General features: G+C 53.1%; 11 protein-coding genes across 11 annotated transcripts; 8 read left to right on the top strand and 3 right to left on the bottom strand.

The window, feature by feature from the left end:
• Positions 1 to 474: 474 nt before the first annotated feature.
• AB675_563 (putative sterigmatocystin biosynthesis monooxygenase stcF) lies at positions 475 to 2,016 on the top strand (the record flags this gene model as incomplete). Its single annotated transcript, XM_018145869.1, has 2 exons — positions 475 to 552; positions 598 to 2,016. 2 exons carry the CDS (start codon positions 475 to 477, stop codon positions 2,014 to 2,016), a joined length of 1,497 nt encoding a protein of 498 aa, XP_018005591.1.
• A 740-nt stretch (positions 2,017 to 2,756) lies between these two features.
• Positions 2,757 to 3,902, top strand: AB675_562 (uncharacterized protein; the record flags this gene model as incomplete). The annotated part of the gene is made up of 1 exon (XM_018145858.1): positions 2,757 to 3,902. The coding sequence occupies one exon, from the start codon at positions 2,757 to 2,759 to the stop codon at positions 3,900 to 3,902; it is 1,146 nt and encodes a 381-aa protein (XP_018005886.1).
• A 288-nt stretch (positions 3,903 to 4,190) lies between these two features.
• Positions 4,191 to 4,865, top strand: AB675_561 (uncharacterized protein; the record flags this gene model as incomplete). The annotated part of the gene is made up of 3 exons (XM_018145847.1): positions 4,191 to 4,384; positions 4,439 to 4,589; positions 4,674 to 4,865. The coding sequence occupies 3 exons, from the start codon at positions 4,191 to 4,193 to the stop codon at positions 4,863 to 4,865; spliced, it is 537 nt and encodes a 178-aa protein (XP_018005776.1).
• A 775-nt stretch (positions 4,866 to 5,640) lies between these two features.
• Positions 5,641 to 7,542, top strand: AB675_560 (uncharacterized protein; the record flags this gene model as incomplete). Its single annotated transcript, XM_018145836.1, has 1 exon — positions 5,641 to 7,542. One exon carries the CDS (start codon positions 5,641 to 5,643, stop codon positions 7,540 to 7,542), a length of 1,902 nt encoding a protein of 633 aa, XP_018005423.1.
• A 430-nt stretch (positions 7,543 to 7,972) lies between these two features.
• Positions 7,973 to 8,692, top strand: AB675_559 (uncharacterized protein; the record flags this gene model as incomplete). The annotated part of the gene is made up of 2 exons (XM_018145824.1): positions 7,973 to 8,555; positions 8,604 to 8,692. 2 exons carry the CDS (start codon positions 7,973 to 7,975, stop codon positions 8,690 to 8,692), a joined length of 672 nt encoding a protein of 223 aa, XP_018005807.1.
• Positions 8,693 to 10,296: 1,604 nt separating this feature from the next.
• On the bottom strand, positions 10,297 to 12,455 carry AB675_558 (uncharacterized protein; the record flags this gene model as incomplete). Its single annotated transcript, XM_018145813.1, has 3 exons — positions 10,297 to 11,285; positions 12,033 to 12,129; positions 12,285 to 12,455. The coding sequence occupies 3 exons, from the start codon at positions 12,453 to 12,455 to the stop codon at positions 10,297 to 10,299; spliced, it is 1,257 nt and encodes a 418-aa protein (XP_018005906.1).
• Positions 12,456 to 12,879: 424 nt separating this feature from the next.
• On the bottom strand, positions 12,880 to 14,970 carry AB675_557 (Ino eighty subunit 1; the record flags this gene model as incomplete). The annotated part of the gene is made up of 1 exon (XM_018145802.1): positions 12,880 to 14,970. The coding sequence occupies one exon, from the start codon at positions 14,968 to 14,970 to the stop codon at positions 12,880 to 12,882; it is 2,091 nt and encodes a 696-aa protein (XP_018005987.1).
• A 1,327-nt stretch (positions 14,971 to 16,297) lies between these two features.
• On the top strand, positions 16,298 to 17,395 carry AB675_556 (Protein RTA1; the record flags this gene model as incomplete). The annotated part of the gene is made up of 3 exons (XM_018145791.1): positions 16,298 to 16,460; positions 16,511 to 16,846; positions 17,028 to 17,395. The coding sequence occupies 3 exons, from the start codon at positions 16,298 to 16,300 to the stop codon at positions 17,393 to 17,395; spliced, it is 867 nt and encodes a 288-aa protein (XP_018005368.1).
• A 1,241-nt stretch (positions 17,396 to 18,636) lies between these two features.
• Positions 18,637 to 19,590, top strand: AB675_555 (uncharacterized protein; the record flags this gene model as incomplete). Its single annotated transcript, XM_018145780.1, has 1 exon — positions 18,637 to 19,590. One exon carries the CDS (start codon positions 18,637 to 18,639, stop codon positions 19,588 to 19,590), a length of 954 nt encoding a protein of 317 aa, XP_018005814.1.
• A 978-nt stretch (positions 19,591 to 20,568) lies between these two features.
• AB675_554 (uncharacterized protein) lies at positions 20,569 to 21,063 on the top strand (the record flags this gene model as incomplete). The annotated part of the gene is made up of 2 exons (XM_018145769.1): positions 20,569 to 20,667; positions 20,719 to 21,063. 2 exons carry the CDS (start codon positions 20,569 to 20,571, stop codon positions 21,061 to 21,063), a joined length of 444 nt encoding a protein of 147 aa, XP_018005537.1.
• Positions 21,064 to 21,527: 464 nt separating this feature from the next.
• On the bottom strand, positions 21,528 to 25,899 carry AB675_553 (ABC transporter B family member 6; the record flags this gene model as incomplete). The annotated part of the gene is made up of 6 exons (XM_018145758.1): positions 21,528 to 22,850; positions 22,901 to 23,958; positions 24,009 to 24,651; positions 24,702 to 24,958; positions 25,004 to 25,410; positions 25,460 to 25,899. 6 exons carry the CDS (start codon positions 25,897 to 25,899, stop codon positions 21,528 to 21,530), a joined length of 4,128 nt encoding a protein of 1,375 aa, XP_018005718.1.
• Positions 25,900 to 25,944: the final 45 nt, after the last annotated feature.

The following is a 25,944-nucleotide window of genomic DNA, read 5'->3' as shown; positions in this document are numbered from 1 at the left end:
GCCATCTTACAGGCCCTTTCTTAGCGTGCCACAGAAGCGGTGGCCTCCACAGATCATAACGTGGGTAGCTAAGTGCGTTGGTACGACGTTTAGAGGCGAGAAAATCTTGGAAGGCGTTGCTGAGATAAGGCATCTCCATACGCCCTAAGCCTGGGCGCCCAGCGCTGCAGCGATAGGCTCGGGTCCTCGAACATCTTGCGAAGACGAAGGGCACGCCTGAATCGATCAGGTAATCGCCTTTGCTTGACGTGCATGGTATGGTGAGGTCCAGAGGTCGTTTTCGTTTGGCATCTCATCTTCTACGCACAATCCATTACTATCGTTGTACGCGATGGTTGATCTCTATGTTCGGAATGGCGCAACATGCGAATTAGGTTTCGCAAAGGAAGTGAGACGTTGACACTGGGTATATAGATATCTGGGGAGGCCCCCCGTGAGTCTAGAGGTATAGAGGTAGGCTTATTACTCCTGCCCATGGAAAGCTTACCATCGCTACCAGCTTTGCTGGCCGGTCTGTCAGTCTGGCGACTCCTCTTGCTTTTGTTCGCACAGGTAGATCGCATATTGACACCAGCACTTCCATGCTAATGACCACAGGTAGTCACATTTGTTGTAGCCGGAGCGATATATCGTCTCTACCTTCACCCACTCGCCAAATACAAAGGCCCGAAGCTCTTCGCCCTCACCAATCTCGTACAGATCAGACTAGTCGTTCGTGGAGAATGGGTTCATCGGGTGCTGGAGCTGCACAAGCAGTATGGCCCAATTGTACGCGTTGCACCAAATGAGATCTCGTACGTCAATGAGGACGCGTGGAACGACATCTACAAATCAGCTAGGGGAGAGGAACAGCTCAAGAAAGCCATGCCAGTTCTGAGGTCACCAGGTGTGTTCGGCCAACCAGACGATGCTGTCCACCAGATGAAGCGCAAAAAGCTGTCTCCGCTTATGAGCGACCGAGGCGTCAACCAGAGGGAAGATGTGATGCTGTCGAATATTGCATTCTTCGTCAAACGACTCAAAGAACAGCCAGACTCTGCCTTCGATCTAACACCATGGTACCAGGCTGTCACATCCGATATCATCGGCCATTTCATGAGCAAGGAGAGTTTCGGCGCCGTTGCAAAGGGTGAAGCAATCCCAGAGCAGCCTGAGAATCACAAACAGCTGGCCGGACTTGCGATCGGCACAGCATTCAGCAAGAACTTCTTTCTTCGCAACTTCCTCGTCAAAAGAAAGGCTATGCCGGAGTACGCAGTGTTTGAGCAGAAGGCGAAGAAACGATGGGACAAGCTGATAGAAGACAAGGGGCGAATTGGTGATGGGACCGATGCCTTCGGGTACCTCACGATGGACATGAATACAGAAAAGGGCCTCACCTCGGATCGCGCCTTCAGAGTCTTTTCCGACTTTGTACTCGCCGGAACTGATACGGTTGCCATTTCACTGCTTGGACTGACCTATCTTCTGCTCCGAAACCCACGGGAACTCAAAATCTTGCAAGAAGAGGTGCGATCAACTTTCAATAGTGCCGATGATATCACCCTGGCAAGAGTCAATGCGCTTAAGTATCAGAACGCTTGCATCTCCGAAGGGCTGCGATTGTGGCCAGCTGGACCGGAGACTACCCGCCGCACTGTGAACAAGGGCGGTAAAGTCATAGCAGGTGAGCACGTCCCTGCTGGTACCCATGTCGGGGTTTACCACTGGGTGGCAGGTCGATATCCAGGCGCGTGGAAGGACGCCGAGTCGTTCGTTCCCGAGCGCTGGCTGCCAGGTGGAGCTGATCACAAAGACGACCTGAAGGGAGTCATACAGCCATTCAATGTTGGCCCCAGAAATTGTGTTGGACAGCAATTGGCCAACGCTCAGTTGAGATTAATCTTGGCCAACATGATTTGGTATTTCGATATGGCATTGGACAATCCTAACGAGGCGGACTGGATGGACGTCAAGATCTTTGGTCTTGTTGCCGTCAAGAAGCCGTTAATGGTGAAGTTGACCAGTATTCGATAGGGAATCCTTGTTAGTCGTTGGCAGAGGAAAATTCGGGAGCTAAATGGTGACTCGACTGGGTCGTCGAGACGGCCCTTCGTTCATCGTGGTCACCTGTGAGGACATACTGTGAGGACAGCTGCATGACAGCAAGTCTCTTTGCTCACTTACGCCGTCCTCTTGACCTTCTGTGACTCGGCGCCGAAGAGAAAATGCCGACGCACGATGTGTACATCAGGCGCGGACTTGTCCATGGCAAGGGCACGCGGCTGGAATGCGGTGGGCGCAAATGCTGTCCACTCGGATCCGTGCTCAGTATGCATCTAGTTCTGGATGAAGAGCTATTCATCGTGCGACCAGTGTAGGTAGTACACAGAAATCATGCCTCGAGGCGGTGCAAATAGGGTCCGACTCAAGGCCTCCCATACGCCGCTGAAAGCTCGATGACGATCGCTACCGAGGCTCAATGCCAAAGGCAATAGAAGCTAAACCTGTTTCGACGTATACAGTATAGCCTCCTTCGACATCCTAGCTTTTGACGCTGCATTCAAACACGAGGTGAAGAATGATGGACTTAAAGAGTCGAGAAGTCCGTCAGAGTTGATTTTTAAGTCCGACACAACCACCGTAATCATGATGGTCAACAAGTCGAAACGACGATATAAGATGGCCGGCAGGAAGACGAAGAGTGACTGTTGTCAACGAAGAAACAGAAAGCGTTGTAGATAGGTGCATCGATAAACAAAGAGCTTTGAGACAACATGACCTCTACGACGACCACCACAATGAAAGCCCTTCGCCAACACAGGCAGTACGAACCCCTCGTGGTCGAAGAGGTAGCCATTCCCACCGCTGAGCCTGGCTCTGCCGTCCTGGAGGTTCTCGCAGCTGGTGTCATATCGTATACAAGAGACGTCTACGATGGGACACGCAAATATCCCTATGTCACCCCATTGACCACTGGCAGCAGCGCCATTGGCCGCATCCATGCAGTCGGCCCGGACTCGACGAAGCTCCAAAAAGGTCAACTGGTGTTGTTCGACATTACGGTCCGCTCCCGGGACGATTCTTCTCATGTGTTCCTGAGTGCCATCATCAGCGGCTTCACCGAGGGAAGCAGAAAGCTTATGCAGCATTGGGCTGACGGCACATACGCGGAGTACGTCAAAGCCCCACTGGAGAATGTATTCGCCTTAGACGAGGCGAGGCTGATGGGCGAGCTTGGGTACAAGATCCCCGATCTCCTGAGTATGACCAGATTGCTTGTGCCTTGGGGCGGACTGATCGACATCAACTTGGCACCAGGCGAGACAGTCGTCGTCGCGCCAGCAACAGGTTCGTTCGGCACAGGTGCGGTTCAGCTCGCGCTTGCTATGGGTGCAAGAGTCATCGCTATGGGCCGGAACGCTAGGGTCCTGGCGCAGTTGCGGGAAAAGTTCAGTGAGCAATATCCTGCTGATCGTCTGTTGACTGTTCCCATCACCGGCAATCTGGAGGAGGAAATGACTGCGCTCAAGGCTGCCGCAGGTACCCGGCCAATCGACGCATTTTACGACATCAGTCCCGATGCTGCGACCAATGCAACGTACTTCAAGGCCGCTATCATGTCGCTCCGGCACTCGGGACGGATCAGCCTTATGGGCGGCCAGAGAAGTGAGGATGTCAAGATCCCATACCACCGTGTGATGCATTGGAATCTACAGCTAAAAGGCAAGTGGATGTATGAGAGGGAGGACGTGCCAAAATTCCTTCGTTTGGTCGAGGCAGGCAATCTGAGCCTCGGTGGTCGTGCTGGAGCTGCAGCTGTGAAGGAATTCAGCTTAGAACAGTGGAAGGAGGCTTTTGATTATGCGTCGGAGCATGCTTCAGATGGTCAGGGCACTTGCCTCGTGCCAGCCAAAGCTTAAGGCTCGAAAGTCGTTCTTGCCAGTCCAAAGTCGATAGGCTGTCTGGTGACTTCCGATCCTGGCATTCCACGGAAGTCAAGGGCTTTACTGGTCGCTCGTTCCCTTCACACCAGTCATCAGCGCCTTCTTGTGCTTCACTCATCGCTTTCCGCTTGAGCTAGCGTCAATCGGATACTGAACGAAGGCTTACCGATCGTTCATCTGCGCAAACGGGTTCTCTTGTTTGGTCCACGTACTTGAAGGCCCTCATGACACGGCCTGCAAAAGACACGCCGCTAGTTCAAGGCCATGTCGTATTCCCTCAAGTCCATTTCCGCTAGCCGTCGGCTCGTGATACTTCTGAGGTTGTTTTGTACGGCTCTTTCATTGCCTGCATATCAGAACTCAGGCGCCGAACCTCAACTTCTCGATCGGGCCGCACTTCAATGTCCGAACTTGGAGGGCGTACAGAAGCCTCCATTCAAAGAGGGCTATTGGGGCGTGTCAGTACGACTCGAGTTCCAGGGGCTTGAAAGAAGACGTTGACGTTGACCTAGCTACATGTGCTCGAATACCGGATTCTGCAGAGGCCCCCAGGGTGATGGTTGCAGATGGACCAATTGGGCGACAAAAGGCAAGGACGAATTCATCAAGTTCGACTCGCCTTTTCTCTCCTTCGGACCCGATGCGGGAGTCAGGTGCAATCTGGTAAGTTCATGTAATCTAGCAGCTCATAGCCTGATTGCATTTTGCGCGCGTGTCGCATATGAAGTGGAAGCTGATGGTCCCTAGCTTGAGACGGCAGACGGGCTAGTCGGAGGCAAGCGTTTGATCGGCGTGGCATGGCCTGGTGCGACCGACATCGACAAGTTCGTTTCCGAGTTGACAAAAGGCAAGGTCAAGGACCCTGTTGAGTGGAAGAGCTATCAATGTGTGTGTGAGGATCCTACCAAACAACAGGATGCGCCTATATTTCTCCCCTGAGAAAGTTGAGGAGGGCTTTCTTGGCCCGGACGATGCGTATCATCATGAAGTGCCTCAGACGTGTCACCAAGGTGACGACGAAGACACTTCTGCGGGATGTGGCGCGAATGTAAAGGAGAATAATAAGTCTACTAGTAGGCGTTGCGATGCCGCGACGGTCCACACTGTCGTCATCGCCGCCCCTCGCGTATCTACCTTATTTGCACCAATTTCTCGAATTCTCGAGTCTTCTTGCCACGTCTATGCTGATACTCGACGGTACGTAGCGATCCGCGGAATAGTGCCAACGTGGCTTTTATGCATCGCGCTGTAGTGTCGAAGTCCGCCAGCCCGCGATGCTTGTGCACATGGCGATAGCCTTGCGACTTTTGCACAATTTAGGCCTACTTAGTATCTTTGAACAGAAATTCAGGTGAGTTTCATCAAACACTCTCGCCATTAACGATGATCCTGTCGACTCGACGAGGGATCAGGTGTTCATTGCACATCACAAGCAAGGATTGACATGAGTCCGAGCCTGAGTGGCTTGACCAGCCGCTGTGGTACTTCGTGTTCACTTGCTATCTGCCTGTTTCCGAATATAGCATGCAGATGTGGCTTGTGTCCTGTGTGAGGTTCTGCGACGAGAGAGCCCCATCCCTGCATCTAGTAGCTTAGACCGAATTGACGCGAGATAAGCGGATGACGACGAGCGTTTCAGCGGGCAGAGGCGCACCATCAAAACACTCTTTGCGCAACCACCCCGATGAAGTTTCTTCCGCCTCAGCCTCCAGATATGAGTGCTGGTCTGTCAGCTTCTGACAATCCGCCGAATGAAGTGAGCGACATGACGGCTTTGTCGCCGACATACAGCTACAGCGTGATCCCACCACAGGGTTGGATTCGGGTCGTCAAGCTTCATGCCGACTCTGATATACTGTCTTGCGATATACACGTGCAGCAGATCGATGACAAGGCGCTGCAGTATGAGGCGCTTTCTTACGTCTGGGGCGAGGACGACACAAATAGCAGTGCAATCATACATTGCAACGGCAGGCCGAAGTCGATCGGCTCAAACCTCGCTGCAGCACTGAAGCACCTGCGCTACAGTGACCGTGCCCGAATTCTATGGGCCGATGCACTTTCTATTAACCAGTCGGACAGTGAAGAGAAGAGCTTGCAGGTCGCTCAGATGGGTCAGATATATGCTGCTGCTGAGCGTGTTGTGGTCTGGCTGGGTATGGACAGCGAAGAGGAAGCAGCTGAGTGCTTCGGCTTGATTCAAAGCACGACCCGCACGTTGGACCTGATGGTCAATCAACATGGTAGCATCGAGGATGTTCCGCCACTACCAACTAAAAACGCGCCTATTGCGTCTGGTACTGATTCATGGACACCGGTCAGCAAGCTGATGCAGAATCCATATTTCGAGAGAACATGGACACTGAGCGAGACTGGACTTGCGAAGACTGCCATTATTCAGTGGGGATTAGCGACGATGCCTTGGTCCTGCCTGGTCGAGCTCATGTTGCTGATAGCCTTGCGGCCTGACATACGTGCGCATACCGGCATCCTGAACTCTGGCTTAATATGGGACACTTTCGAGGATCTGTGGAGTGCTTACAGGAACTCAACGACTTGGCGGGACGAGTTGCCTTACACTAGATCATTCCCTCGCTCAGAGAGTGGTATTAGCTTCATAAGCACACTGAACAACGGTCGGTACTACAGAGCGACAGACGCACGAGACCATATCTACGCCTTTCTCAGCCATCCCAGCGCAGATGCTGCAGCCTCGGACAACTTACTGGTGCCAGACTATGAGAAGTCTGTAGATCAGATCTACCTGGAGACCGCGTTACGTGTGCTAGAGACAGACTCTCATCCATGGACACTGCTCTCATGCATTGACCACACAATAGAATCGCCGTCCTTGAAAGGAGGACGTCCATCATGGGTACCGCGCTGGAACGAGCAATTTCGTGTCTACTGGCTCGGCTACCCGGGCATGTGGTATCGTGCCGGCAATCTGGATGGCTCACGCTTTGTATGTCGCTATGACGGGGAGACTCAATCACTTCATCTGCGTGGCATTGTCCTAGATACAGTATCATGGGCGTCGTCACCGCATCTGTCTGCCGACATTGTTGTGGAAGAACAGTTGAAGGAGCAGCCTATTCAGTGTTTGTGGCATGAACTTGCGCAACACGAAGGCAGTGCGCAGCGATCGATCTACGGCGCCGATCAGAGAGCGCGCGAATGTGCCTTCAGCCTCGTAACCATCGCAGGTCGGTCCGTCGATGAGTCGCCAGCAGAAAACGACGTGGAGCATCACCTTACAGTGTGGAATGCTTACAAAGCTTTTGTTAGTGGAAAGACATCAGCTGCAGCCGACGGATTCTTAAATCATGAAGTCCACCGCTTGATCGACAATCAGAGACGAGCACTTGACAATCGTCGATTGTTCTGCACAGAACAGGGCTACTATGGGGTAGCACACCGTACTCTGCGTCAAGGCGATGTGTGCTGCGTACTGAAAGGGGCTGGAGTGCCATTCATCTTGCGGCGAGTTGACGCCAGTGATGGACTTGGCGGCAGCAAGTTTATACTTGTGGGAGAAGCCTATATTCAAGGCATCATGAGAGGAGAATTTTGGGACGCTGCAAAGGACCAAGACCTTGGAATCACCGTCATATGATCCAAGAAGCCGCTCCAAGAACTCCGGCCTTGCGCGGTCTGTGCCGGAGGACTTGAAGATGTTCACGAGTAAAGCGGCGTCCTTGCGATCGACCGCCACGGTTCTGCTGTCCGTTGCGATCTATCCGGCGGCATATGCTATTATGACAGGAGGATCAACCAATGGGTGAAATGTAAGACAGAAGGAATTGAAGCATGAGGAAAGGTACTGTATATCTGTCGGATGGTAACCTCCGCTGAATGCCGTCACTTGGCTATACACTCTCATGGTCTTCACTTACCGAACAGAAAAGTCAATACTTGCTGCCAAAATGCACTCTCCAGAATCACATTACTTTTCAACGAGACAAACCATCCTCCGGGTCACCTCAACATGCATTCGTGACTTCCCAGTGCAGTCAATCCCATCCTGGCAATCGACGTCGTCGATCATGGACGACGGAATCACGACGCACGCCGAGTCGATGGCCGATTTCAAGAAGGTCGCCTCACATGCGCTAGGAGTTCCGCATGACAACAATCTCTCTGTCACGGAGCTCCAGGAAAGATTCGCTGCTCTCCATCCTCCTCTTCAGTCTCCCTACGGCAGTCAACCTCCTTCCATAAGATCGATCACGGATCAGGTGGCCGAAGTCAAGAAGATTGCGTCGGAGCTGCTAGGAATTCCCGATGGCAACTCTCTTTCTTTAGAGGAATTCCAGGATGAACTCAAGTTCGCCGCCATCGATTCTGCGTTCTCACCGCCGCTGGGCACTTCAGACGAGCATACACCTCACTTCAAGAAACTCATTGCAAGACTTGAAGCCTGCCGTGAGGAGATAGAGGCCTTCCAAAAAAGGACACAAATAGCATTCGCAGCAGTCTCGCTCTTCTGGTTGTCTTTGCACGTATCGAATAGAGACACAAAGGAGAAGGTCGAAGCGATGAAGAAGAGGTGCTGCGAGGTTTTCGATGACTACATGTGGCCTGGAAGCCATAAATTGTACCTGAGAGGTATGTGCGGCGAGAACGCAGGTACGTAAACCGACGTCGTCAATTCCACCAGTGCCTAACGCATCATAGAGAACAAACCCGAGACCGTGGTCGAAAAGGACAAAATTCCTGAGCAGTCGAGGGACTCCGGCGACACAAGTTCATCCACACGCCTGTGACGTGGAACATGAGGAGCCTTCGGTCGCCGACTTGAGCTGTCGACATAGTATAAGGACACAGTCTAGGCAAGGGCAGGGAAGCCATGACGGTAGAGGCGCAATGACAGGCATATTAGAACGATAACACGACGTCAAGGACACAGATGAAGTCATGGAGCGCTTCTGAAGCTGTTCATCAGTGGCGCTACCTCGTGCACAAGTCGACTTGTTCGAGACCGTGGAGGGGTGCTTCAGCACTCGCATAACTCTGCAAATCGAGAAGGTCAATTTGGACCGCATTACACATCCAATGGCTTCTCACTACTCGTGCGGGTTGATAGGTACCGCAGCGCCAAGACACTCGCTCGTTCCGGCCGCTCTCTACCTTTTGGTTCATACAGGACTCCACACAGTGCCTTACTGCATGCATTCTTATCCGCCTCGTTGCCTTGCCGGCGTGTCGATGTAGCCTGCATCCGGCTGTCCGGGGCCCGGAGGATCGGTCCCCAGGTTGTTGGGCCACGATGTTCGACCTCCGAGGTTGCAACACATGCAACTTTGGAGCTTGAATGTTATTCTCCGGACGAGAGAGGTGAAACAGCTTCTTCCAACGAACACTCTGTATCTACCTATCTTCCCTTGCTACCTTCGAGGTGATATTCTCGTAGCAGGACGTCTGAATCGTTCATTGGAGTGCCATGTCTTGGACATTGGCGGCCCATACCCAGGCGGAATTACCGTTTTGCATCCATTCGTGGCACACAACCTCAGCTTGTTGGTGCAATGAACGAAGCAGGCCAGTGAACAGATCGCCATAGGCCTCGTCCGTGCCTTGTCACATCTTGGATTATCACATGTGATCCCTGCGGCCCTCTCAGCCATGTACACCTTGTAATGGGCACGGCAATGGCGCCGATAGCTTGCGCCCTCTTTCATGCGTCCTACAATAGTACACTGCTTTCGAGCTTGCTGGGCGGTAGCCGACGGACCAGGTTCCCACGGCGGGCCAGCTTGATGGTCTTTCACTTGGGAAGCTGCGACAAGAAGTCGTGAGCATTCCCGCAACACATCTTCTTGGGAGGCTGCGCTTTCTGGCAGCGTGCTCCCTGGTCGGAAAGTCTGCAACGAGATTTCCTTCAGACTGACGCTCAAATGAGGCTCATTTAAAATCAGCTGCTCGATCAGCGAACTAACATCAGACTCGCAGAGCCCTCCCTGACCCGGAAACGATCAACAGCCTTCCGTGGTAAAAATGCCCAGGACTCGAAGTCGGAGCCTGCTTGGCGGCGACGCCCTTGCCATTCCAATGACGCGGCCAATGCCGCACCACTCAAACGCACAGTCAAGAACCTTTCGTAGTGCCGCAAGAGTCGGGTCATCAGGAGCAGCATTGCAAGTTCGATCAACCACTGCCACATTTCGTACATTCGTCGGCAGTGTGCTCGCTAGATCCATACTGCTTGCTAAGCGCTGTCGCATCGAGGCAGCGCTATCAACAATATATCATTGTCCTCCCGCAGTAAGTCGATCTTCGAACTCCTCCTCCTCCTCCATGAAAGCGAGCTCCGGCTGTGGTCCCAAAGCCCGGAACATTCAGCAAACATGGTGCTGCTCAATCCAACGATTCAGATCGTCATAGCCAGCTGGTCGGCGTGCGATTCGATCCGCCGAGGCGGAGAAATTACAGAGGTGCGTGCTGAGTGTTCGAGCTCGTGAGCAACTTTTATGTGCATCTGATGGTCATTCCACAGGTGTTTGATCGATGAGAATTTCTCGATGACGACGGTGATGGTGTTGGAGTCTCTGAGAGGCAGCAGCTCGCGAGGAAAGTTCCTCAGTGTAGTCCAGAGTTGACGTTCAATACTTGCCACACCCGCGGTCTGTGACGAAGATCTTCGAATCCAGATGACAAAGGCCCGACCTCCCACGATCCTCGGAAGTCCTTCAATGCGCACGTCATCCTTCTCACTGAAAGGCTGTAGAGACGGATACTCATCCACTGCACCCCGGAGAGCGATCTGGGGTTTGATCAAAGGGGTGAGTATTTTCTGAATGATTGTGTCATTAATGAGTCCATCTGGCCGAAAGAGTGGCTCGCCTGGTAAGTACTGGTATTGCCATGGCGCTGAAAAGAGCCAGCGGTCCTTTGCGTCTGGTCGGAGCCGTGGAACATGCCCGACAAGCTCGAGTTCAAGATCGTGGACCATAACTTTAATATCAGAAGTTGATGGCCTTTCATACAAAGAGACCAGCATGAAAACCTTGCACTGGATGTTCAGGTCGAGAACCTGTACATGGGAATCAGCTGTATGTCTGTCCTTATTGACTGCGAAAGGCATGAAGAAGGATGGGTACTGGTCAGCCATTCGCTGCGTCATCTTCTGTCCAACCAGGTGGACCAGCGCGATCCAACGGTCACGCAGGTTACGATCCACAGCACAGAGATCTCCTTCTAGTGCGACATCAAGGTCAATGAGCTGCTGGTCAATCTGCACAGCACAGCGGACATAGGTTCTGTCGTCGGATGCAAAAGTGCAACTCCACTGAGCTGTGACAGAGACACGTTTAAGGTGATTCTGCTTGAGTGAGTGGAGAGTCGTCGTATACGCCGCACCTGGTCTTGAGTATCGAGAGGACCATGATGTTAGCGTGCATACTGGAGTAGGAAAATGTAAAGATGCGCTGAGCACCAGGCCAGAATGCTGAGAGCACCCTTGCACCATGTCCTGCTACTCCTTCACGACCCTAACACTCAATCAACGGTCGAGCACCAGTGTGGATGGCTGAAACAAACCTGACGAACCTGACTGCTTGAGTGGGCATGGCTTTCGAGTGGTCTTCTGTTGTTGGAGTCGAGATGTAGTCGGAAGAAGCTTGCTCTGCTGTGAATCTTGGAGACTGCAGACTCGTTCTCGCAGTACTAGGCAGGGGAACACGCTTGAATCTGTCCTGTAGTGAGACAGGATGGGTGCCGTGCAAGGGTTGGTGAGGAGGCGTACATTTTCTCACAGGCTGCAGATCTTTCTGGGCATGTGTGAGAATAGACTGAGTATATATTGTACGGCTCTTAGCTGAGTTGGTATCAGGAATCGTGAGCGGTGGCCCTGCAGATGTTGAGGGCCTCCCCACACCTGCTGCTCACAATGCTGACTAGGTACTTTCATTGTGTTCGATCGCTGAGCCGGCCAGTGTATCAGTAGTCACTGTTCGCTAGACCTCCAAATCGTCGTTCACCCTCTTAAGAGCGCAAACCATCCTCCAATCAAGCAAAGTCCTCCCAAAGGCGTGACCGGGCCCAGAAACCGAAAAGTCGTTGGGTTCAGCGCCAACAAGTAGATACTCCCACTGAACATCGTCATACCGGCCGTGAACAGCGAGTTCGATAGGTTGTACTTGGATGAATCGGTTGCGGGTGCGGCGATGGACGATGTTACGAGGAGCGTGATGGCGTGTGCTAGCTGTTGTGTTCGAAATCGTTAGTCATCCGGTCTTGTACTTACATCCAAAGAGACGTGAGGGCAAAATTCCCTGCAAACAACACATAGTTCGGGTAATTCAGCCCCCAAAGGCACTGATTGCAGAGGCCGAATGCAAGAAATCTATGAGAACGGACCTGATATTGCGCCGCCGTGCCCCAATTCGCCAGTCTCGCCGGGTCAGCAATGCGCTTCTTCAGGCCATGCGCGCCAAACGCGCCCAGCATGACTGCCGTGGCGCCGTACACAGCGGCCACCTTGAAGTAAGGCGATCTGGGAAAGGGTGCACCCTGGACATTGGTCGTCATTGTGTCGGTGCTGTCAGTGCCGTCGCTGGTAGTGTTGTTCGGCGAGTCGGATGATTGCGGGCTCCGGAGGAGAGGTGAAGACTCAGGATCCGGGCTTGGCATGTGCACAGTAGCTGAAGGGAGCTACGAGAGATCTGAAAGGGTGGGTAGTGGGAGAGGGTCAAGTGGTCATCGTGTAGAATTACACGAAGATGGAGGTCGTCTCGGGTTGGGAACGGGTCTTGGCGGCCTGACGGGAGTTCATAAACGACGGGTAAAGGAATGCAAGGATGTGTTTGTGCATCAGCATTTTGGAGAGACAAAGTACTTCCGGGTATCGTGTCTTTGCGCTGAGGAGTCAAGCAACTGTACCGGATAGCACGACTACGTTACAGCAATGCGTCCTCAGAAAATCCTCTTTGCCATCCCTGACTCTCATGACCCTTCAATCCATGGGAACATCGCTGTCCTCAAGATCACCATCCAGCCCGTCGGCATCCTCATCCATCATCGGGGTATTCTCATCCGCCATGTCCTCATCATTATCGCTCCTCTCTGCAAGCAGGTCCTCCTCGATTTGTGCGTCCATCTCCTGCTTCGATCGTGGATTTGCACGTTGAGCCGGCGCAGCGGCCGAACCCGGCACTTTGTAAGGCATATGCTTTGCCGTAACATTGTGATTGAGAATGTCCCGACGAATGCGGACATCTCGATCACCATCCCAAACATCTAGTCTTCGCCGCATTCTCGTAGTTGCTTTCAGCCAGCTTTCAGCTTCTCCGCCCCAGTCCTCAGCATCGTACTTATTGATATCGAAGCCAGGAGGCGCGCGAAAAGGCCTGTCGAGTCCGCCCGGGGTTCGGTGAGTCAGCCCGCCTATAGCTGGTGTTTTTGTGGCACGATCGACTTCCTCCTCCGAGTCGTAGGTCGGCTCGAGGTTTTGGACTCGTCTGGCGGTACGCAGAATCAGTCTAGTGTCCTGGTTGAAAATAGGGCTGGCGAGCATATTCTTTCGTCTTCTACGCAACGCCCATTCAACGCGTTTCTGTTTGTGATCCTCTAGCTCTCGTTGATAGCCAGTACGTGCTCTAGGTTTGGATGGAATGCCAAGGGGCTCTGTCCGGGGTACCCCATATTGGCTCATGATGACATGACCGCCAGGGGGTGGCTGTGGTGTCGATCTCGTGTCTGGTGTACCGGCACGTCTTCTGCTGGGATTTTGCACAGCCGTGGCAGGTTTTGCACGCGATGGTGTGTTCTTCCCGCGAACTCGCTTGTAGCGGCCCTTTCCTGGATGTGGCTCGTGCTGCTCAAAGTCGTCATCCAGACTGTCAGCCTGAAAGGCACTCCCTGCTAGGAGCTCGGGCGGAGCTGGACTTCGACCTAGTCCGGGACTCGCTCTTGAGTCGACGTCCGACATGATAGTGCTGTCTTCATCGACGGAGGCCGGCAAGCTCTTCTTGGTTCTGAGCCTCTTGACTGATTTGTTCTCCGGGACAGGGTTGTTTGGATCTGCCATGGTCAAAGTAGGCTCGTTGGCAACACTGTCCATGATCTCTTTTCGTTTTTTGGTCATAGTCTCGGCGAACTCTTTCTCGATGGGTGGGTCTTCATTCTCTTTGTCGCCTTCTTCTTCGGTGATGAACTCCAGAGGTGGTGTGATGCAGGGAAACGCGCCCGGAAGACTCGGATCGTCTGAAGGGTGATACTGGCCCGGACCAAAAGGATTCTCTAGAGCTGATTTCGCAGTATGCTCTGCCTCAAGATACCACCACATGATCCACAAGAATGCCCGAGCTCGGCTTTTAGAAGATATGGTAGGTCGCATAGCCAGATCGAACCAGTCAACTTTGTCGGCAAGGTGAGCATCGCTGATTCTGGTGGCGAAGTTAGACAGTATGAAAATACAGTTGACTGCATTAGTCCGTGCTGGTGGTGGGTCTTCCTCAAGGGCTTGCATGGCCTTGGGCTGACCGTTGTCGTCCTCGCTGGCGCCTTTGAGGATGCTCTTGAGGCGAGGGGCATCTTGCAACGATTTGTAGTCTTTCTGTGATGCATACGCCTGGAGAGATGGTATTGAGTGGTAGGTTCGTAATTGAGCACGCATCTCCGGGAAGAAATTCAGTGTGGTGTTCATCCGGCCCACATTGACCAAGAGGCAGATCATAGCCATATTCTCACCAGCCTCACGATCTTTCAGCAGTCGGTCCTTCAGAACTTTGCTTGTCTTTGTGCTGTGGACGAGACAATCGATGTAGATGTCGGCGAAGTTGCATCCCGGCTTCTTGTCGCTGAAGCGTGTGAAAGCAGGAGTCTTGTCTTCAACGACCAGCCGCAGAAACTCATACTGGATCTCTTTCCGCCATAATGGTGTGCCGTCCTCCTTCTTGATGTGTCTGATCTTCGCGCCCGAGTAGACGGAGCCAACAGTGGTGTCTTTGGAGGCGACTTCTGTGTCCAGCGCATCTTTGCTTGATCCATTCTGCTTCCCACCGGTCCGCTCTGTGGCAGTCTCCTCATCTTCTGTGCCGTCCATCGCTGACTCACTCAGGTGTGAAGGACCTCTGCTCTTAGTAGCTGGATTCTTACGTCTGTTTCTGGGCGGTGCTTTCTTTGGAGTGCTCGACTGTCCTGGGTCTGGATGAAGGCTCTCGACTGAAACTGCTTGGGTGGCTGCGTGTCTTGCGTCCTCGTCGAAAGTGTCGCCGGGGGTAGACCGGGGTGGGGAGGATCCTGGGGGAGATTCCATCGAGGATGTCGCTCGCTATGTGGAGCGTGGGCAATGATCGATGAGTATCATGATCGTCGACGTGTGGGCGCAAGCACACTGTCGAAGTCAGATAAGTTCGAAGAAGGAGGCTGTATGCGCTCAGCTAGGAGTCCATCACTTCGTTCATTCATTTATTTGGAGATGCAGTCGCGTAGCCTGCAATCATCTTTCGCGACTGGTCTTGCAGTACACCGTAGATCGCGGTGTTTCATTATTCCCCAGCGACACAGCTCCCAGGTCCTTGCCTACTGCTCCCTCACTTCAACTCAGCTATACTCACATTATTTGCGCCGCGAGGTGGGCCTCTACATGTCATTGTGGCTGCACAAGACTCTCTGGGCACCCCTTCATGCATCTGATGACGGGTATCTGCCTGTATGGCTTTGTCCAGCGGCTCTCGGACCATCTTTCCATGGGCTGACCGCAGCAGTCACCTATATGCCGAGCAAAATTTGTGTCGCTAATTCTGATTCAGTGCTTCGTCTGCCTGGAACGATAGCGAAGTCCCAAGAGTGTCAAGCCGTACCATGCATGTCCGCAGGCAGCAACATAACTTTTCATTATGGAAGCCGCAACGCTCGTCCACAAACTTTGCAAGAGGCACTCAAAGCGTGAAATCGAATACGCGTATTCATGAACGGTAGGCGCAGCCGCTGCTACTGCTCTGTCATTGGCTAGTTGGATTTAGTCGAGATCATCCCCTCGAATACGCTCTTACAGCCTTGGCATGATGTTGCATTTAATTGTTGATATAAGAGCCGACAATTGCGATCGCAGGGTAGCAGCTTCTCAATGACAATCCATTGCATTGGCAGCAGCATATAGCACTCCCACTGACAACTTATCGAACTTGCCCACGGCCGCAGAGCCCTCCCTGGCTCCTTCTCCGGTACACTGTTAAGCGCATAACCTGACATACACAAGTCCCTCAGCGCATAACCTTACAGACACACGTCCCTCAGCCCGCCGCGAAGAAGCGTAGCAGCAGCAGAACTTTGTACACAAATCTTTAGACCCGCCACGGTGTTCTGCCTCGAAAGATCACTTCCCCTAGCTCGTTCTCGGACTCGATATACCACTGAGCTACGACAGCATGGCTGACGATGGCGATGTCTACGAATTGTATCGATACGTGCCATCTCTCCCAGCAGCCCTGGTAGCATGCGTCGTCTTCGCTCTTCTGACTATCGGTCATATATGGCGCATGGCACGAAGTAAGACGTGGTTCTGCATACCTTTCATTATTGGAGGCTTGTGTAAGTGTCAAGGCCCTCCTGATATGGGCGAATCTGATCTGTTGCTGCAGTCGAGTTCATCGGATACATTGGCCGCTGTCTATCGCATTTTGATAAGGAGGCGCTTGGCCCGTTTATCATACAATCACTCCTCATACTGCTCGGTCCCGCCCTCTACGCTGCCTCGGTTTACATGGTCTTGGGACGAATCATCTCAGCCTTGGATGCGGAGAGGCTATCCCTGGTGCCCGCCCGGTGGCAGACGCGGCTCTTCGTTTGCGGTGACGTATTGTCGTTCCTTACTCAGATGGCCGGTGGGGGCATACAAGCTTCAGGCAGTCTATCGGGTATGCATACTGGAGAGAAGATCATTATCGTTGGTCTCTTCATGCAGATTGTCTTCTTCGGTGAGTCCACCAATCTGTTGCCGTTGAGAAGTCCTAGTCAGGGAGGGCGCTGAAGGAATTCTGACAATTCAGCTGGGGAGACTGCCCGGCTCTTGCCCACAAAGCTTGACTGTACTTGCAATGCGCGTTCCGAACACAGCGCTTATCATGACTTGGTGGCATTGCTAACCCACCCATCTAGGAGTATTCACGGCCACCTCCTTGGTGTTCAACCGACGTATACGACGACACCCCACTACACTGTCTACCGAGAACAGATTCCCATGGCAACACCTTCTATACATGCTCTACGCCGTCAGCATTCTCATCCTGGTTCGAAGCGTCTTCCGAGTGGTTGAGTACCTGCAAGGTAATGCTGGATATCTGCTGCGTCACGAGCTCTATCTTTATGTTTTTGATGCGGTCCTGATGGCCCTTTGTATGGCCATATTTCTGTTCTACCATCCATCAAGAATTCACGCCGGCCGGGGCAATGCGAATGTCATACCGATGCGAGACTCGGAGAGACTGCCGTCGAAAGAGAGTGACAGCAGAGCTGGCTTGGTCTGAGCGGCCTGGGTATGGACGAGGTCATGGCTCGTGAGATGCTTGAATCCGATTTAGCGAAGCAGGAACGGCGTACGGAAGCATATGTCAGGTTGAGGGCGGCCTTCGTGAAAATGGCAAGCCTTGAGCATTAATCGACAGCCGTGGTATTATTTGGAAAACATCATAGAATAGAAAGCGAAGTATCAGTCGAACGCCGCCGACTGATGAAACTAGCAATATGTACAAACAATTGAAGGTCCAGCCAATTCCATGAAGTCCTGCTGCGTGGTCACTGGGCCAAACGTAAGGTCTCCTTCCTAATGAGGACTTCTGATCTGCTAATGCAAAGTCCGGGCGCCGATGATCTCAAGAGTCTGGATCATAAGTACCCACGCCTAGGTACCTCGCTCCGGATCGGATAGTATGCCATTTATTCCAGGCAGACACATCATTTGGCGCTTAGAGACAGATGCTTGCCGAACTCTATCTGTGAATTTGGGGTTTTGTCGTTGGTATTGTTGGTGCAGACGTGGCAGTCAGTGATGTACACAGATTTCTTCTGCGGAGAGGAGTTTTGAGTTTGTTTGCAACCTTGGAAGAGCGCCTCAACGTCTCGGGCTCTTGATGTACTACTCTACTGTATACAGCTGTCGCTGCTCTTTACCGAGTGAGCACTTGATCTGGGCCAAAGCAGCTGTGCAAAAAGCGGACTTTACCAAGCATGGAACATTGATCAGAGTCACGACTCCCTCCAGATCCATGCTGGCGATGGCTCCTTCCTGACCATGAAACGCAAAAGTCACAAGAAGTCTCGAAGAGGCTGTTTGGCATGTAAGAAGGCACATAACAAGGTAGGATGACCTCTCATCCGATCTCAGCAGCCATCTTGTTCCCGTTGTACAACTGTCGATACCGCGAGGTGTCCCGATGGGTGGGACTCATTCGCCTGGTATATTGCACGTTGTCATGCCAGGTCCAGTCCCAAGACTTCAGCTTAAGTCTGTCAAGCGTCAGTCGCTTACAAAGTACCTTCACAGTGCGACGAGCAGCGGCCAAACTGCTTCAATTGTATACGATTGTCAAGGAAGTGCACTTGGCCAGATGGCGCTCCCGAGGCAGTGAGCCATGAAACCTCGCCAGCCAGCAACAATGGCCTGCCCACCACCGCGTCAGTCCTGTCGACCACCTCGAGTCCTCGTCCAGCGACCGCTCACGACCCTCTCGGTCTTCCCATTCGCGAGCTTACACTGCTGCACAGCTACATGGCAAACACGTTGATCACGACTACCCAAGAATCGTCTACTTCTCCGAGATTCGGCATCTGGTCACATACAGTCGTTAAGATGGGACTGGAGTACCCATTCCTGCTGCGCGCCGTTCTCTCAGTCTCGGCACTACGACTAGCGCAGGACGAGTCCAGCCACGAGTGGTTTCTCGAATCAGCAGTGCACATGGAAGCCGGGCTCACGGCCTTCCGGCAACTCATTGCCACTGGTGATCCCAATTCGGATGAGAAATTACAATCGGCCCTCTTTGCTTTCTCGTCGCTACTTGTGGTCCAGAATTTCGGCTTGGCCGTCGTCGAGCAGCCCAAGGACTCTATTGAGGAGTTTGTTAAATGCATTCGTCTGGTACGAGGAGTTGGTGCAGTCCTAAGAAACGCTTGGGAGGTGGTGCAAAAAGCTGAGCTAGCACCTATCATCTTCGGAGCGACATTCGTGGAGAAGCCAGAGCACGGACCAGAGAACCAATTTCTTGCTTCGCTCAAGACCATGATGTCCACCAGCGAGTTGCCTGAAGAGGATGCGACGGCGCTCATACAAGCGCTGGAGCACCTTCAAGCGATAGCGGCAGAGCACTTTCTTCTGCGCTCCGGTGTGGGCACAAGTCAAGCAACATCTGTTGGGGTTTTATTGAGTTGGCCTGGACGAGTTCCCGAACGGGCACTGGAACTCATGGATGAGCGCAATCCTTGTGCTCTATGCATGATCGCGTACATGGCAAGTTTACTTGTGTCTGCTGGCTCACATTGGTGGATCGAAGGGTGGGACAAATTGCTGCACGACGCTGTGGTGCCCTTTTTGCCGAGCGCGTTGGCTGCGGACCTCGTCCATGCAATGGCGCAGAATCGACTTGACACGGCCAATAACGACGCTGTGCGGATGACGACCGGTGTCGTCGTGCAACCAGGCGCTGATCGATCGTTAGGTGGCTGAAGTGAAGATCCCACATACAACGACTTACTGCTGCTGAACCTTCTCATGTGGCGGCAGATGCTGGCCAATTGGCCTTGGCTTTTAGCGGGGATTCAATCACCTAGGCAACTTGGCTGCGCTTCTGGGCTGCCAGCGTGACGACTCGCACTGAGACCCTCAGACGGGAAGGAGGCCTTCCACTTCAGCATCCATCACATCAGCTCATCTCAACACATCGGCCTCAACGGGCAAGCCACCTACCCCATTGGTACTTCTATCTGTCCAGCGTCCAGGAAACATACCGAAAATCGACAACGTTTATCCTGCTCGCTCGGGACAGATAGAAGTTGGACATGTCCCAATAAATCCCCAGGCCTTTCCTCATGGTGGTATCTTGGTCACTCAGGCAGCTTCACTAATCTTCACTTCACTTCGAATGGTCTGCCCAGAAGGGAAGGCCACCTTCCAATCGAACACTTCGGTCTGTCCATTATAAGATCGAAGGCCTCGATTTCGGCTGTATCCGGGAATCAACAGAATCGCCTATAGTGAAATACGACACACACATTGCTGGGCCAATAAACTTGCAAGTCTGCATAGCCCTTGCTCCGGGCGAAGTCGCAATGGTCAGAATGATACTTTGACAGTGACGAAAACGTCGATGAGCCGTTGCGTCGCATTAGCAATCATCGCGTCACTTCAATTTCAGGTAGACGATTGGGCGCCTCGGACCAAGCTTGATTCTATCTGACAGTCGACCCTCAGAGGACAAGGTCAGTATCGCTGAGAAGACAGTAAACCTTCGCAAGAGGTAGGTGGCCTGTTCAGATACGATATCAAGGTGGCAGAAGTGAATGACGGAGTGAATGCATGCAGGAAGTGTCAGTGAATGCTCGCCATTTGATTATATCTACGACAGATCCCACCGTTGATCTCTTTCAATCTTTCGTCCTACTGATCTTGTCCACTCTTTCGATTCGTTGCCTGCCACTACCAAATATGGCTCCCCTTACGAACGATAGCAAGTCTAATTTCCAAGGCGCCGGTCACGTACTCGGTCCAGCCCGTGATAGTGTCGAAGCTCCTCGATCTACCAAAGTAAGTCCCATGCATGGAGAATCGAAACCCTCGATTCTGACGGCAAATTAGACGGACGCACAGGCTCGTCTGGATGACTTCATTCGTGATGGCGTCGAAGGCGATAAGTGGACGCACAATAAAGCTCTTCAGGCCGACTTGGAGGTGTGGGAGAATTATCGTCGGAATCTGCGCCTCCGCAGACTCGAGCCGGAAGAGCTGCGGGAGCTGGACCTCGAGGCTCGTTGTGCCATCGAAGAATCGAAGCGCAAGCACGATGAAGCCCTGGAGAGCGACTTGATGATGTGGGAGAGGTACCGCCAGAACCCGCGCTTCATCATGATTCGGAAGAATGGAGACTTGTGGAAGCCCAGTGTCGGAGAAGGCAGAGCAAAAGAAAGCGGCGATGAGGCCTAAGTTGATGGTGAAGTTGAAGTGCACACGACTCGACAACAGCACTCGCAAGGAGCTTCGGAATTGACGTTGTTGATTCTGAACAAATGCACGTGTCGGAGAATGACATGCCAATGCCCTGATGTCTGGGTCCGGAGCACTTGAGCCGGAGCAGTTCGGCCAAGGAGGGCCAGATTGCTTGGTCTGAGCTTTGAATCAAGATCAACTATCTGGGTAGCTAGACCAACGGCGGGCGAGCAGAACAAGGCATCGATCGCAGCAGAAGGCCTAAAGGCTCGCAAGACTCCGTACAGCCGAACAAGACCGCATCCTTGGGGGACTGAGAGGCACGAAATTGAGCAGACGAAAGGCCTAGACAGACAACGACGAGACGGAAATGAAACTCCTCCGAAAGCCCAGCGAGGATCCGATCTATCATCCACTCTGAATCCCCCTTTTTCTTACCAGCATACCGCACCGCCAGCTTGTCACCCTTCCAAACTCATCATCGCCCTAAATCTCCCTCCCGGTATTCTAATCAACTCTTCGTACGTTCCGTCCTCCACGACGCAGCCCTCTTCCATCATCACCACGCGATCCGCCCACTTCATCGTCTCGATGTCGTGCGTAATCATCAGTATTGTCGTACCGCCCTCCGGGTTCTCTCTGGCTTTCCCCTTACCTTTGCCCTTGACTTCATCACCCCTGACCGTGCCATCGCCACGCAAAACAGCCCTCAACCCCTCCCTAACCTCCCGCGCACTCTCCCCGTCCAACCCACTTGTGACCTCATCCAACACCAGCATTCTACTTTCCCTAACCAACGCCCTTGCAATCGCGATCCTCTGCCTCTGCCCACCACTCAGCCCCATTCCACCGCCACCCGCGCAACCGCTGTTAGCCCCGTCGCTGATCACCGTGTCGTAGCCTTGCGGGAGGGAGGTGATGAAGTCGTGGATCGCGGCTTGTTGGGCTACGAGGTGGACGTTGGGAAGAGAGGTGAGGTGGGCGTTGGGGGAGAGGCCGTACGTTATGTTTTCGGCGATTGTGGCGTGGGGGAGTAGGGTTGGGTGTTGTGGGACTAGGGTCACTAAGGCGCTCAACTCGGATGCGGGAATTGAGGACAGAGGACGGGACAGTAGGGTGATGGTTCCGTCGGAGGTAGGGTAGAGGTTGAAGAGGAGGGAGGCGAGGGTTGATTTGCCGCTGCCGGATGGGCCGACTATGGCTGTGATGGTGCCGGCTGGGATGTTGAGGGTCAGGTTACGTAGGATGGGAGTGTGTGGGCGGGTGGGGTAGTGGAAGGTGAGGTTATTGAATGAGATTGCGAAGCGTTGTGCTGGTGTCTGGCTACGTGGCTGTGGATTCGGTTGAGGGATGGTCGCTGCCGACTCTGGCCGATCGAGTGTCTCCTTGGGTACCTTCAGCTGCGCCAATCGAATGACTCTTGTGGCAGATTCCGTCGCAATAGCGATCATCGGAATGAGTGACAGCGCTAGACCCGCTTGTGTAGACGTGAGGAACATGAGCGACATGGAGGTGAAGATCTGCGTGGCGCTGACTTCGTAGCTCGACGCCAGTCGCACAGAATACCACATGAGCACGGCCATCAGGAAGTGGATTGAGCTCTCGCAGATCCCGAACAGTAAGCCCATGTACATTGCGCGCCGGCGACCCTGAGCGAACAATGCGATGGTAGCACTGGCGTACTTCTTGTGGAAGTAGCCTTCCAGTGTAAGAGAACGAACGGTGCGGATGTCAGTGAATGTCTCGGGAAAAACTGCGCCAAGAGCATCGTTGGCAGCGTTGATCTTGGATTCCCAACTTCCTGACGTTAAACTCATGCTTTGACGAGGCCGACTATGATAGGCGTGGCGCCGACGCCGACAAGGGTGAGTTTCCAGGAAAGCACAAAGGACCAGATCACGGCGACGAGGAGCATGATGATGACGTTGAGCACTGATGTCGCGTGTCGGGCGACCAGGCCACGCATCTCCTCCGCGTTGCGGTCGAGCACGGATGTGAGATAGACTGTGGAGTTTGCGTCTTCTTCGAACCATGCTTTTGGTTGCTGGAGGATGCGATGCGCGGCCGTTGTTCGTAAGCGGTCTGCCCAGTGGCGGGCTGCGATGTCCAGGAGGTACGTGCCGGTGAAAAGTAGACAGCCATCGAGAACTGCAGTTGTGAGCACAACCAAACACCACCTGAGTGCTTTGGATTCGTAGTCGCTGACCATGTAATACGTTTCGAAGATTTTGGACAGGCTGTATGCAAGTAGTGATGGGAGGGCGGCGCGACAGCAGCACGCTAGTGCACCAAGAACAAGCCAGGTACGTTTTCGACGATCCAGGGTGGGGAGGACGGTCGCGAAGATTCTCTGGAGGGAGAATTGCGTCTTGTCCTGATCGTCATCGAGTTTGTGGTAGTTACCACCACCGAATCTTGCGCGGATACTTCGAGGGCCATTCTCAAGCAATCTCGGTGAAGGAAGTGCTATGTCCTTATTGGCAGCTAAAGAGGCTATTCTGGCTGTCTTACTGCTCAGTGTCGGGACTTGCTGCAGTTCAATACTCCCCTCCGTCGTTGACGCAGTCGGAGATGAATTTGGTACTGGATCGACTGGCTCAGGCCTAGCCTTTGCAGCCAGTGCCGGAAGCCGAGCATTGGACGCGGCATGCATTGAAGCTCTCGCCGCAGAGGTGTTGCCCGCCATCAACAGAGTCATGCGAGAAGCATTACGCATGGCCTTTGGTGAGGTGAGGTACGAGCCACTACTCAGATCATCAAGTCGTTTTTCGAATGAAGCACGCCGTGTGATGGCCTCTTTGGTCCATTTCAGCCCTGCAGGCCGAATGTGGTCGTTCTTTGCCTTCTCCGAGCTTGGATCGACTTCTGGCAGTCTCGGACTAGCATCGGAAGCTGTGGACTCGGGTTCGTTTGAGCGTAGAACAGCATCGCGCGTGCACTACGTGTGACTTTGCCCTCCTCCATGAGCACAACGTAGTCGTCCTTCTCAATAAGGTCTGTATCGTGCGTGATGACGATTGTAGTCATGCCGGCCCGCCACGCACGTATGTGTTCCATGACGATCTTTCTCGTTGTGCTGTCCAGAGCACTGGTGGATTCGTCTAGAATCAGGATGGGCGTGTTCCTCAGTCTAGCTCTTGCGAGAGCCACTCTTTGGATCTGCCCTCCCGAAAGTGCCTTGCCTCCGGCCCCAACTTTCGTGTAGATGCCGTAGGGCAGTGCTGATATTGTGTCCTCCAGGCAAGCATGGCGAGCACATTCCAGTGCTTGACTAGACGTCACCTGCTCATGCCGCCGGTGTCCGAGCGCAATATTGCGAAAAACAGTTTCGTTGAAGAGAAAGGATTGCTGCTGCACTAGTGTGATGTTGTTGCGGAGCCAGGTAAGGTCCAGATCGTAAATATCGTGTCCGTCAATTAATAATGACCCTGAGATCGGAGCATGAAATCTTGTGAGCAGATTACTTATGGTGCTCTTGCCAGAGCCAGATTTACCGACGATGAAGGTTAACCTCCCAGGTTCGAATGTAACGGATAACGCCCGAAGCACCAAATGATCAGGCTGAGTCGAATACGAGAAGGAGACCTGGGTTCAGAACATTGGCAGAGCTCCTCCGAAAGTCGGATTTTACCTACCTTTTGCAATTCGATTTTTCCTTCACACAACTTAGGCACGATGCCGTCCACCTTGCTGGAGGTCCGCTGTCCCCGCTCTACAACTCTCATCAGATCTCGCAGAGCTACTGCTGCCGCATGCCCTTTGGCAAGACTCAAAATGTGCGGTGCAGCGCTTTGGAAGGCATTTAGTGCCATGAATGCTGTCCACATTCCGGTGATGACCTTGCCGGCCATGCTGTCACCGTCATGGACCATTTTACCACCGTACCAAAACCCTGACGATCTCAGTCACTGAAGTCCAAGCCCTTGCAACAACATACCTATCATGAACATGACCATCAATACCACCGCCAGCATCGCCATTTGAGCGGCTGCCAATCGAGACTGTCTGAGCGCAAAGAGCGCTGCAGATTTGATTGCAGCTGCATAATTGGAAGACTCCTGCGAACCTGTGTTGAAACATTTGACAAGGGAGATGTTTACTGTAGCGAAGTTGATAGATGTGCTTGCTCGAGCCAGAGAAGCATGTTGCGTTTGAATGTGACGTTGTATGCGACCCGATGTGAATCTGAGCATAAGTCCAGCGGCGGGCATGCCACTGAGCACCACCAAAGTGAGCTTCCAGTTGTAGTACAGTGAAAGACCAAATGCAACAAATCCCTCGGTGATACCGTGCAAGACGAATGCAAGTGGCTGAGAAAGTCCTTGCTGCAATTCGCGGATCTGGCTGTGCTCGATCAGCAGGAGCGCTCCTTTCTATCTCGGCGACAGCTTACGTCTGTAGTCGGGTGAGGAGCGACGCAACACCGTCCTCACGCTCCTGGAACCAATTCAAATCCTTCTCTAGTAAGGTTTTGAACAGCTCTTCTCGAACCCTTCTCGCTTGTTGCTCTCCGAACATTGACCAGGACGAATACATCAGACCATACAATATGAGTGTTAGACACCCAATGACAACAAAAGCATTCACCACAGGAGTTGTGCGTTCGCGCAATGCCCTGGAGTCGATCAAGCCTCCTCCGAATTGAGCTACAGCGTCAGCGAACTTGCCTGTGTAGACAGCCATCACAGGACCGAGAGCTGAGGAACATGCTGCCGACAGTATCGCTATGAAGAGGATCGGCAGGTCGCGTCCTTTGGTGAAGCCGAATATTGCTAGCCACTGGAAGTGCTGTGCTCCCTGTCCAGTCCTCGACTGTTGTTCAACCTGGGGCATGCCGCATGTTCAAAGGCTTTACTCGAGACCTTGGGGGTCGTACGT

Source organism: Cyphellophora attinorum (assembly GCF_001299255.1).
Source record: "Cyphellophora attinorum strain CBS 131958 chromosome Unknown Contig1, whole genome shotgun sequence".
Classification (NCBI taxonomy): Eukaryota; Fungi; Ascomycota; class Eurotiomycetes; order Chaetothyriales; family Cyphellophoraceae; genus Cyphellophora; species Cyphellophora attinorum.
This window is presented reverse-complemented; position numbering and strand designations above follow the sequence as displayed.